This window comes from Pangasianodon hypophthalmus, chromosome 5 (genome assembly GCF_027358585.1).
Source record: "Pangasianodon hypophthalmus isolate fPanHyp1 chromosome 5, fPanHyp1.pri, whole genome shotgun sequence".
NCBI lineage: Eukaryota > Metazoa > Chordata > Actinopteri > Siluriformes > Pangasiidae > Pangasianodon > Pangasianodon hypophthalmus.
In genome coordinates, this window is record NC_069714.1 from 22495406 (window position 1) to 22508703 (window position 13298).

A 13298-nucleotide genomic window follows, 5' to 3' on the forward strand; every position below is an offset into this window, starting at 1 on the left:
AACTCGTGCACCATTAAATATTATGGTTAATGGTTCAAAAATCTTGACCGAAATTAGCAATTAATTATGGCGGCTAAGAGACTGGACTATATCGGTGAGCGCACTTTATGAACTAGATATGAACTTCATACCTGCTGAAGCAGACTCACAGCATTCCCCTGACATGGCTGAATGATTGTGAAAGCTATTGCCATTGTCACAATAGCAGTAATGTTCTGTTAAACACTGCCTTGTAATGATGCACTATTATGTGTCTATATTAGTCCACAGGAATTGGCATGCAAAGACTTCCACAGCAGCTTAAGTAGTACTGCTACTAAAATATTTATAGTAATTTGGTGTGTCGATAATTTTCAGTACAGGAATTCCATGCAAACTTTATCTGAACAACTTCTTTTGTCAAGCAGATCTCTTCAAAAGTCTGTACTTTACCAAATCAGCTGTGGACAAATCATTAACTTATTAATTAATCCACTGGGCAAGTAAAAGCTCCAATGTGTGGCCCAGTCCTTAATAGTAATGCAATAATGCATGGTGAGCTACTTAGCTATTTAAGTGAACGAGTATATCATTACCCCCTCCACCCCTGAGTAGGCATGTAGAGTATAAACATCATAGTATTTAATTTCAGTGATTTCTCATTTTATATTTAAACGTCATTTGTTTTACCATACCTTTATGTTTACTCCTGATCCTTGACAAACAGACATCACCTTATAACCACTATAAACAGCCATATTTCCCAGCTGTAAAATGCCAACACACCACAACAGAAGCCTGTTGGCTTCCCATTTCTGAGCCCTAATTCAGATGGTGTTATTTTCCAAACAAACCCATCATACTGTCGTACCTTTTATTATCGCTGATCCCAAACGGCTCAGTGTCTCCGTTGTTTAGTGAGCTGTGTTTGTTTTGGTAACAGTAGAGTGGCTCACCCCACTCAGCATTATGCCAAGTGATCCTGTGAATATTTAATGGCGCTCCCACACAATGAGAGCACAAAAATGGCTGTCACGCCCGGACTTCAGCGAGCTGTTCGCATGTATGACGTGCATTGTGCAAGGTATCCTAGTAATACCTGTGAGTTATCAGGTGATTTACTGGGTTACACTGAAAGACAATGGAAAACACACACACACACACACACACACAGTGTGTAAATACACCCAAGTGTACATAAATATCTATAGTAAACTTGTATTCACTCGTACAAAAACAAACTGAGGAAGCTCGGCTAAACCTGCCTCAGATTAATAAGACATACGGCATGCCAAGTATAGCCCAATGACATCAGCACAGAGAGAGAGACAGAGAGACAGAGAGTGACAGAGAGAGAGAGAGAGACACATTTTTTCTGTACTCAATACAAGTGCCTCATATAAGCCACTCACAAGTATCTTTAAAATACACACACACACACACACACACACCACAGCAACATACACCACTACAGTGTATTGGACACTATTTTCACAATCGGTAAAGACTAGCCTATTGAGATTGATATCGAATGGCTACATGTTTCACCCAGGATGAATAATAGATGACGCTGGATGCGGTGGTTTGATATTGTGCTGTGGTATTGAATGTTCTGATTACTGCTGAGGGACAAGAGCATGAACAAGCTCTGCACGATTTGGCCGAGTGAGGAACCAGAAACAGAGTGCAAACAGCGGAGACAGACAGGGAGACAGAACGAGAGGAAATGGAGGGAATGGAAGGAGACATAAAGGGGCCGCTGGTAGCGGGCTTGTCTCCAGGCGAGGAGATCACACAGCCAAAATCACCCTTCAGCACCATCTGTTTCCTACTTGTGAGTCTCTCATAGTCTAAAGAAAATGCATTTTAGGTCCCTCCCAAACCCATTCTAAACCCGGACCAAGCCCATTCTAAAGCCAAACCAAACCCATTCTAAACCCGGACCAAACCCATTCTAAACCCAGCCCAAACCCATTCTAAACCATGCACAAACACATTCTAAACCTGGCCCAAACACACACTAAACCTGGCCCAAACCAATTAAAAAAAACAGGCCCAAACACATTCTAAACCTGGACCAAACCCATTCTAAACCATGCACAAATACACTCTAAACCTAGCCCAAACAGAATCTAAACCCAGACCAAACCCATTCTAAACCATGCACAATCACACAATAAATCTAGCCCAAACCCATTCTAAACCCAACTCAAACCCATTCTAAACTCAGGCCAAACCCAGTCTACACCTGGCCCAAACCCAGTCTAAACTCAGGCCAAACCCAGGCTAAACCTGGCCCAAACCCATTCTAAACCCAGCCCAAACCCATTTTAAACCCAGCCCAAACCCATTCTAAACCCAGCCCAAACCCATTTTAAACCCAGCCCAAACCCATTCTAAACCCAGCCCAAACCCATTCTAAACCCAGACCAAACCCATTCTAAACCTTGCCCAAACCCATTCTAAACCCGGCCCAAACCCATTCTAAACCCGGCCCAAACCCATTCTAAGCCATGCACAAACGCACTCTAAACCCAACCCAAACCCATTCTAAGCCATGCACAAACGCACTCCAAACCCGGCCCAAACCCATTCTAAACCCAGACCAAACCCATTTTAAACCCAGCCCAAACCCATTCTAAACCCAGCACAAACACATTCTAAACCCAGCACAAACACATTCTAAACCATGAACAAACACACTCTAACCCCAGCCCAAACCCATTCTAAACCACGCACAAACACACACTAAACCGAGCCCAAACCCATCTTAAACCCAGTATAAACCCAACCTAAACTCAATCTAATCTAAACATTGCCCAAACCCAATCTAAAACTAGACCAAACAAAAGAAAGCCCTGGGTATAATCCAGCCAAAACCCAAAACCAGTTGAAACCCTGCCCAACTACAGTCTCCATCTGCCCAAACACATTCTAAGACTAGCCCAAATCTGTTCTAAACCCAGTTCAAATCAAGCTTAACCCCAGTAAAACTCAATCAAAACCAAATCTCAATCTAATCCAAGCCCAAACCCAATCCAATCCCAGCTCAGACCCAGCTCAAACCCTAAACTCAACCGAAGCCAGCTATAAAACCTATAATAAAGCCAGGTCAAGCCTAGCCAAACTGGGCCAAATCAGAAATCCACTAATACCTCTCTCATTGGCACAATATTGCCTGTTGATTGGAGGTTCTGTAAATATAATAATCAGTTATCACAGATTGCTCTCCTGTATGAATACACACCTCAGAAGACACATAAAAATATCTGCACAAAGGCCTCTGACATCCAACAGCTGTCAGAGGATGTTATGTTGCTTTTTTCCTTAACAACTGGACTATACTGGGCTATAGGCATTATGTCCTATGAAGGAAAGATTATTACATTATGACACTATTATAGCACTTGTGCTCATTTCCTCATAACGGAAGCTGCCAGTATGTTGTTCCATGCTCATCCAAGCACATGTATAGGTGAGAGAGTATGCATGCACACATCCATGCAGCAGAAGGGAACCACTTAAGGACTAAGCAGTTTTCTGTGGCAAGGCAGTAACACCCAACATCTACAGAGAAAAAAGCAGTGCATGTCAAATTCTCTGCAGTCTTTGTGCCTGGCTCTGCTGGAATAATAATAATAATAATATTAATAATTCCCACACTTTAGGCACAGAAAAATAAAAGTATTTCCTCTTGCTGTTGCAGAGAATTTGGCACACACTGCCATTTTCACTCTCGTACTTGCATTTTAGCGATACTGCATCAAAGTAAAACGGATGATAGAAGCCTGTGCTACGCCTGATAGTATAGTTTTGTTTCAACATGAATAAGAACAGCATAATATACTGTTCAGTAAACTGGTTGAAGTTAGGACACACCAATCTGAAGCAAACTCAGATAACATACATACATATACACATTAAAAAAAAGTCCTACCAGAGGGAATGTGGTTGAGTCCAGATGGCTTGAGAAGCTCCAGAGGCTGCTCTTTATTGGGAAGGCTATCTGTGGGAGAGAGAGAGCAAGAGAGAGAAGACAGGCGTTCAGAAACGATCCGGTGCACTGACGCTCAGCCAGAGTGCAGCTGTGTGAAGCATCACACCAAGAGAAACACCGAGAGAAAGAGAGAGAGGGCAATACACACGCTTAAAGACACATACACTCAGATAGGGGGCATTAAGAAGGAAACAGCATTACGGAAAAATAACCTGCTGGAAAAGAATTTGCATTTCTGTTCACACCACTAATACTATAACACAGGGGAATACCAATATGCACACGTACAAATACAGAGCTGTCACTAAGAGCCTGCTTTTAAATATCCCTGCAAGAAAGAAAGAAAGAAAGAAAGAAAGAAAGAAAGATAAATGGCTTTATCTGGTGAATTATATACATGCAGGTTCAAAGGGTTAAAAATCACAATTTTCCATTCTGAATAATAAAGAGGAAAAAAAAAATCACAGGATGACAGCATACCCAGAAAGATAAACAAGTAAATCTTTGAAACTTGTCTGTCTCTAAAAAAAAATAATCAAAAGGTGGTGTGATGCGGCCCGGCGAAAAGCAGAGTTACTGTTACCACACAGAAGTACCTTGTAGATTATTTTGATTATAAAAGCACATCAAGAAGTGTTTTATTCATCTTATATTCCACAGCAATTTGGCAGCTGTAACAATGTGATATTTATTAAAGAATGATATTTCATACTTTCATTCATTTTTAGTTGCATTTAATGTTATCACTTAATGTATTCAAATTTTGCTAAGTTTCTGTTATCACTGACATTATAACAGCTACATTCTCGTTACATTCTCGGCTTTCTGTCTTTTTCTTGAAGTTAATAAGTCTTCAAAAAAAACAGCAGCGTGTCATGTTATTGAGACACCACAAACTGCAAAGCTCTCAGTCCTGAAGATTCCCGTGTCGGAAAATGTAAAAGTTACAGCTTTACCTCTGACTGTTAGAAATCACTGACACTGGAGACTCCTTCCAAAACACTAAATAAACATGTCCTCACAGCAAACTTCACCATATCAACAATTACACATGCTTACGTAGAGTGTCCACCATACAAGTGCCTGGGTAAATTGCCACTACAGAAATGATAATATATTAGAATATAAACCGGTGATTTGTCTTGCAGCTGGACCAACTCTCTAAGCCATGGTGCTGTAGAAAATAAATCAGCACCCTCTGACCAATCAGAATTGAGAAGAAATATGCCAAAAAAAACCCAAAAAAGACAAGGAACATAGAAACTACATACAACTGCAGAAAAAAACACGCTGTAAGCACAAACTCAGTCTCAGAACACTGACTTGACATTACTGAGTGTGAGCTGCTTTAAAAAAAAAAAAAAAAAAAAGGAAGAAAAAGAAAGGTGAGAACCCTGACACAATGATCTGGCTGCTCCTCACACCTACACACTGAGAGATGAGCCCTGAAGCACGAGCTTCACAAAGACAGGCAGGCATTTGACTTCAGCAGAAAGCCTGAAAAGAGCACCAATTATAGTTCACATAGAGAGGGTATGTGTGTGTCTAGAACATACAGCAGGTTAGAAGAGGGCAAAAGTGCCTGTGCTCCAGTCGTCAGCCATTCCAGGCACAGAGCACATACCCAGCTCTACGGTCAGAAGCTCTGAGGGGGAGGAAAGACCTTCCACCCTGATTCTCCTACACAATCCATTCATATCCACACTGAGGACAGGTGATCCATGCAGCCCAGGTGTCCTTGCCCATTCTCAGGCAGAAACACGGGCATTCAAATCCCTTCCCTTGCTTTTCATGTAATTCTGGATATATTAAGCTGTGGGTTGTGGAAGAGACCCAGGGGCATCAAAGCAACATTATTTATTTAGTGAAAGAGGGGAAAAAATGAGCAAGAGGGCACTAAACTTATAAGCTCAGACCTACAAGTGGTCTGAGCTGCTAAACCTTACAGACACACATACAGAGCCATCTGGCTTCCACTTAGTCACACAAGTCAAACCACAACTTGTTCCAAACCATTTTTTCCTCTATATTAATTCATACATGGTTTGACATGGCAGTTCCACAAAACATGGCAGAACAAGCGCCCACACTTATCCTTGTGAAGAAAAAAAAAATCCAAATTCTATGAATATGCAAATTAGAAATGCCTCCAACACTACACACAGTCCCTGCTTCCCCTGGTTAACTGGTACTGAATGGCCTGTATTTTCATATTATACATCATAGACTCTTATATTTTATGTAAGGAATAAAACACAGCAGAGTGTGCTGTTAAAGGAAATTAATTAATGATGATTGATGAGATAATTTTGCAATTTACTTATGTACATAGCGCATAATCTAAATAAGTATCATGCTAATTTTATGAATGTATAACCCTGGAAAAGAAGGTAGCAATATAGGCAGGTGATGCACACACCTACTATATCCAAAAAAGAAAATAAATAAAATGCTTTGGGGTGTGTTGTTACTGGAAAATAATTAAGGATGTGGTGGCGTGATGTGGCCTGATGCAATGCTGAATTACTGTGACTACCCCAGTGTTGATCATTTTCCAACAACAGCATGTCCCAAAGTGTTTTATTCCTTCCTTAATTGTCTCTTCACACAAAATGTCACCAAATCAACAATTAAATGTTTTTATTTGTCAAATAACAGCATGTTTTTAATCTGTTTATTATTAGCCCTAGATGGTATGGACTGTCAACAATACAAGTCCCTGTGTAAGCTGTTAGTATTGAAATTATAACGTATTAAAGCAAATGCATCAAGATTGGTACTACTGCAGGAACTGATGTTATAGAAAGTTAATCAGAACTGAGAATTCAACAATTCTCCGGTATAAGAATCTTCACTAATAACTCTAAATAAACAAAATAATAAACTGATTTTGCAATGAGATGTTCAAAAGAGGAATGCAAGTGAAGAGAATGCAGACGAACCCTAACAAAAAAGAAATCCAAGTGGAGGAAATTCAGAACCCCTGCCAAAGAGGACTCCCAATGTAAGGAATGCAGAAGAACACCACCAGCAAAAAGAAATCCCAATGTAAAGAATGCAGAACTCCAGAAAAAGAGGAATTCCGGTGGAGAGAATGCAGAAGAATCCCAGCAAAAGAGGAATCCCAGTGGAGGAAATTCAGAATCCCTGCCAAAGAGGACTCCCAATGTATTGAATGCAGGAAAACTCCAGCAAAAGAGGACTCCCAGTGGGGAGAATGCAGAAGAACCCAAGAAAAAGAGGAATCCCAGAGGAGAGAAAGCAGAAAAAAAAAAACCAAGTAAGAGAGGACTCCCAGTGGAGAGAATACAGAAAAACCCAAGTAAAAGAAAAATCCCAGAGGAGAGAATGCAGAAGAACCCTGACATAGAGGAACCCTAGTGGAACCACTGAAGATGCAGGTACAGGCTTGCATAGCAGGCAGAGTTAACTCAGGGTACAAAGCGGCATGAGTGGAAGCACAGCTACTTTCCGTTTCTGTTTCTGACTTTTTCCAGCCAGCCAGACTGCAGGCATGATTAATACATGACGGAACACAAGAGGAATGAAAAATTCAAAAGTGAGCAACCCCCACCCCAGTGGAATGGTTACTAAAGAAAGATGCCTCCACGCTCCACAGGCAGGCCTAATTTCTGTCTGACAGAGGGAAGAATAAAAAGACGAGCAGATGGGAAAAAGCCGAGGAGGAGAGGAAGAACACAGAATGGTAGCTGGTTAGTTAAGTTTGTGGATCAGGGCCTTGTTCTCAGGCTCGTCTCACTCCTTGATCTATTTCTGGACAAAGTCTCCTCACACCATAAAAGCATTTTAATTAGCCCACCATGCCAGAACATCCATCATGCATCACTCTGTGAAAGCCTGCTACTAAAATATCAGCAAAAACAACGCTCAGTGTTCAGTGCTCTTTCAGAAGCATTACACTGGAGCCACATTACATGTGCAGACTTTCTGACATTGTAGTCTATGTGTGCTAGCAGTTACTGCCTTTCTGGTGTTATGATGCTTAAAAAAAAAAACAAACAGAACTCAAGTGTGAGAAAGCTACAATGCACTTCTGTAATGTCATTTAAGAAGATCAGAGAGAAATACACTGCCGGGCAAAAGTTTTTTAACCACATGCAGCAGGGCTGGGCAATATTACACTCTAATATAGATACCATGGTAAATTATGTCACAATACACTTTTATTGAGATTTTTTTTATTTTTACATATAATTTATATTTGAAGACAATAAATAAAAGCTCTATCAAGCTGCACACAGTTTTTTTAGCCTACTTTGAGACATATTTTGTACGTCTGTTTTTTTTTCTTCTCCCTTTTAATTACAGATACATAAGTGTTCCATCAAAATAAATCTTCATAATTATGGACGTCATTCATTTTTCACTCTCTGCACTGGTTTGTAAAGCAGTTACTGTATGACTAAGTTACTGTAGTACTAGATTTGTCTCACAAATATATTTGTCATCCAGACTGCGCTCTTACACTCAAATTTTCTCCAATAAAATCACAGTATATAGATATCATATAGATAACATTTCTCAGTTCACTTGTCCTTATTTCCTACTTAGATTTTCTAATTCTACAGTATTTATCTTGAACCCATTTCTTGAAATGTTACTAAAATGTGAATACAATTTGTTAAAAAAAAAAAAAAAATTGCCCCTCACCACCCCACCACCCCACCACCCTCAGACATATACACACAAACAATTCTACTAGACCAGGCTCTAACGGTTTCCACACGCACTTGGCACAGACTTAGCCATTCTCTAGCGTATTCCTAGCGACCTATTCATTAATGGATCACAGAAATAACATCCTGTATTTTTCACACAATAATATTTAAGGAACAAATTCTTTTTTCAGGCCTAACAGACATGATGAAACAGGAGACAAATATCCACTCACGCTGTCCACATGAGAGATCCCACACACACTCACCACATCCCACACACTCTGTCTAAACCCCAAGATGATTCTGTCCCATCTGATTCTATCCATACACCCCATAAACTAAATCAGACCGGATGCATTTTCCCAAGAACTGTTAAAAGATTATCTGATCTGATCTTCAGTCCGAAGAAAGAATGCATGTATGAAAATAAAATCACACTGTTTTTCATTATAGCTGCAACACTTCCTTAAAAAATAGAATGCTGATGAATAAATACACGAGAGAACTGAACTGTGTGTGCGTGTGTGTGTGTGTGTGTGTGTGTGTGAGTCACTGAGATGGGAGCCGGGCAGACGGGCAGCCAGTGGCAGATGGCAGAAAGATGACACCAGAGCCTGATGGGCTGGATGAGGAGAAGTCCTTCTGTCTGTGTGGCATCAGACCCACGGTTACACACATGAACACGTTCACACCCAATCACAAACAATCAACATGTAGTACGCTGTTACTGAGTTCAGAGGTGAATAAACCGTTAGCAATCAAGGTTGTCAAATTACAGTCAGTTCTGGCATGGGCAATGTGAGAACTTGATATTTTTGGGACTTCTTGATATGTTTAGAACCAGACAAACCCAGAGTGATGCATAATGGTGGGTGAAAGACGACTCCAATAGAAAACTGTCCACTTGTAAGAACCATTAAATCACACTTGGGCAAAACTGCAAGGGTGAAAACATGCATCTGACCTCAAATGTTACTTGCTGCAACCCAGCTTACAATGTGTCTGCAGAACAAACGTTAGCTTTGTTTCTCATTTATCTGAGACGACTAGTTACTTTTTCAAAAAAAGAAATCAATGTCCCGGTGACAAAAAAAGTGTTTTATTATTTGGCTAACTAACCTGGCTAATTAATTAATTAAATAAGGGCAATGCTGAGTGTTTTTGAATCCCTTACTATTGGCTAACTAATTTAGCCAAATACTCAACTAGCTTAAACTGCTACGCTACACGTGACCCCTGCGGCATTTTGGAGTTCCATGTGATTGACACTCAGCCACCATATTAAAGCACTGATGAAGAAGAAATTGAGGAAGAAAGCTATGCAACACACAAAATAAAAATAAAAATCTGGCTAGGAAAATAGTCGCATCCTCAGCTATAGGGATGCATCGATGCGATCTGTTCAGACCGATTACATGTTTCACTCGTCAGTACTGATACTGATACTGAAATGACAAACATACTTATGTTACTTATGTTATACTTAACTATTTAGCAATCAGAAGCATCACGGAACATTTTATTTAGCACCGTTTATGTTGGTGTTGCTAGCGATGAACACCACGTGCTGTGTACAGTAGAGCAGAGCAACATTAGTGATCATTAACAATGCCGTGAATTGCGCTCGCAAGCAAAAGGACACTGACAAAAGGAAGTGTGTGTCTCAGTGCTCAGTGCTCGCAGAAGTGCAGTGCTCAGGTCAGCCATCCTCATGCACTCTGTTAAAGACACTGTTTAAACACCTGTTTTATCAGGTTACTTGTGAATTGTAGGAACATGCTGCAGTTCCTTTGCTTGATATTTTCACAGAGCACAGTGTGCAAGCTGCTTTGCTTTGATCATTAATTGTAGAATATGTCCAGATCGCTGTCACTTTGTACTGTCTGTTCATTAGCAACAACATACACTAAGCTGATGTCACATAGTCTCATGTAGTATCACATGGAGTATAGCATGTAGTATAGTATCATGGAGTATGACATCAGTATCGACATCATTGCATCCCTACTCAACTGTGAGGTTTGGATTTAAAGAGATCTGTAAAACCTATCTATCTATCTATCTCTCTCACTCTCTCTCACTCTCTCTCACTCTCTCTCACTCTCTCTCACTCTCTCTCACTCTCTACATTTTATTCTCTGGTTTGTTTTCAGTTTACAAAACTTTTATAAGACATACGAACTCATACTTCCCCTTTTAAGTCGGTAAAGGACTCCAGTAATTTGTATGTTGTGTGTTTTTTTTTATTATTTATTTAAACAAATGTGTACCTTAAGATATATATGGAAGATTACATATAGAATAAACAAAGCTGTTTCAACCACAAACTGCATCAAAATTGAATGAAGACTTAAGAAATAAATACACAGCTGTTAAAACCACACAGAGACATGATTGGATCACATCCCCTACTTGTCATTACTTTCTGATGCTAAAACCGGAGCCTGAACAGGTACATATGCTAGTTCTGTGAAATGCTCGGGTGAATTTCTGAATAAGTCGAGGCTTTGAAGTCAGAGACCTTATCAGCCACCAGAAGCTCCATCTCCAGAAACATGCAGTCCTGTGCCATTTTGGCCACACACGTCCCAGAGGACATGGGAAATGACATCAGAGCTATTACGCAGGAAAGCAGGGCTAATCGTCTATATCTCTGGTAGAGGAGAAGCAGGAAATGCCTAAAACTGCCAAGCTGGCAGCGCTTTATTTACTTCCTTTATTCCCTCAGATCAATGATGTCCTCCTTGAGGACAAACGTCTCTGCTTGGACTTGCATGTGCAGCCTCGCACCAGGGGCATAAAGTGCCACACAGGGGAGAAGGAGTGAAGGCAATCTGCTAAAAATAGAGTATGAACTGCTGATGACAGGTCTGCCTGAGGTCACCTTGCCTCGACTCTCTGAGAAGCGGCAGGGAGGAAAGAGGCCCAGCAAGAGCAGCGCTGATGAATGATAGAGAGAGACTAAATGAAACGGAGTGAGTGTGACTGAGAGAACAGCATGGCCATTAGCGTCCTGCATTAGCAGCCTTTAAGCACTCTGAGCTCCCAATTATCATCCACAACAAAAAAACATACATACAGCACAAACTGCAGCGTCATATAGCAGTTAGATTAAATACAGCTCTCTGTATACTGCCTGTAATGTTTCTGCTCATGGAGTGATGCACAGAAAAAAAAAGTCCTGGCTGAAATTCAGGACAATTTATTTGTCTGAATGAAACATAATTTCTAAAAATAATTATTATACATTTTTATTGTACATAATTTATTGTACATTATTATACATAATTATACAATTATTATTATTATTATTACTAATCAGTTAATAGAACAAAACTGCCCTGAAAAGTAAAAAAAGTTTCTTTCTAAATTTACAGTTCTACTAATCTGCTAATGTGACTTGCAAAAATCACATTTTTTCATATTAAAAAATAAAATATTTCTAAAAAAATTGTAATTTCAACTGAAACTTCCACTTAAATTTTATTGCATCTTGTTTCAAATCGGAAAAAAAGATGCTGTAATTTACAACAGGGCTCAGTTCTTAACGATATTCTTTAACAAAATTTGAAATAGCTCAAGTTTTATGCATAAATTATTTAAAAACATATCCAAATTCTTTCGATGTTTTATTACTGTATTATATTTTTTATTAGTTCTTGTATTAAAATCAAGTCTAAAAAAATTTAAATGTTGAAAATATAATTTTCATAAAAGGATTTCATTAAAAAAAATTAATTGGAGTCTGGTCCCCTAAAAATATGTTTGATTTATATTTTGTGTAGAACGTTTTCCTAAATACAGCCTTAAACTGACTGTCCACAAGTGCGGACACTATGTATGAAAAGGTTTACTTCCCACTCCCATGTCTAAGACAGTTTACAGCAGGGTTGTCATGGTAACCGGTTTTGTTCAGTGATCATGCTAGCTCCAAACACAAAACACTATTTATAAGCTTATTTAATCTAAACGTGGATTAAAACCTATGAAACCCAGATCTCATCACAGGACAGCAGTAGAGAAGACAATGAGATGGGGAATGATGGCTAACAGATTGAGTGATGGATGCCCACTCACTGTCGGACCATCCGCTATGACAGAGGCGGCTGACTGACGAGCTGCATGTGCTCACTATCTACCTGACTCTGCCAGCGCGTATGTGCCAAGTGCCCGGTGCCGGCAGGAACCAAGTGTCTGGCAGGAAGTGTGGCAGTTGGATGTGTAGTGAGGGATGGTCACTTCCCTGCAGCCCCAGTGAGTGCATAGTGGGTCCAACCAAACAAACACACACACACACACACACACACACACACACACACACACACACACATACAACAGGGCTCTGGTTCCCACTGGTATACACCCAACACATACCACTTCTCAGCATTCACACACACGCACACACTGCTAAAGGTCGTGCTCTTCGTCTGAGTCAGGTATGCAAAAGACCAAAACAAGCTCATTGTCTATAATTAATAGCCAGAACATCCGTTACTTTTTTATTACCTCCTTTATGAGTCACATAACAAGGAATACAACTATAAATGATCTAAGTAGCAAAGAATGAGTTAAAAAAAAAACTATTAAATTTGTTAGTCTTTTCCCAGGAAAAAAACCTACGCACAGGGACAAGAGATACAAAT

General features: G+C 39.9%; 1 protein-coding gene across 3 annotated transcripts in view; it reads right to left on the minus strand.

The window, feature by feature from the left end:
* Positions 1-13298, minus strand: part of hdac4 (histone deacetylase 4) — a 170276-nt gene that overhangs the window by 101860 nt on the left and 55118 nt on the right. For 2 of the 3 annotated variants that reach the window (XM_034304205.2, XM_053234270.1), the window contains one exon: positions 3917-3985. The exons of the other annotated variant lie outside the window; for it this stretch is intronic. In XM_034304205.2, coding sequence (XP_034160096.2) covers positions 3917-3985 — 69 coding nt within the window. The remainder of the gene's footprint in view (positions 1-3916; positions 3986-13298) is intronic. 3 annotated transcript variants of the gene reach the window in all.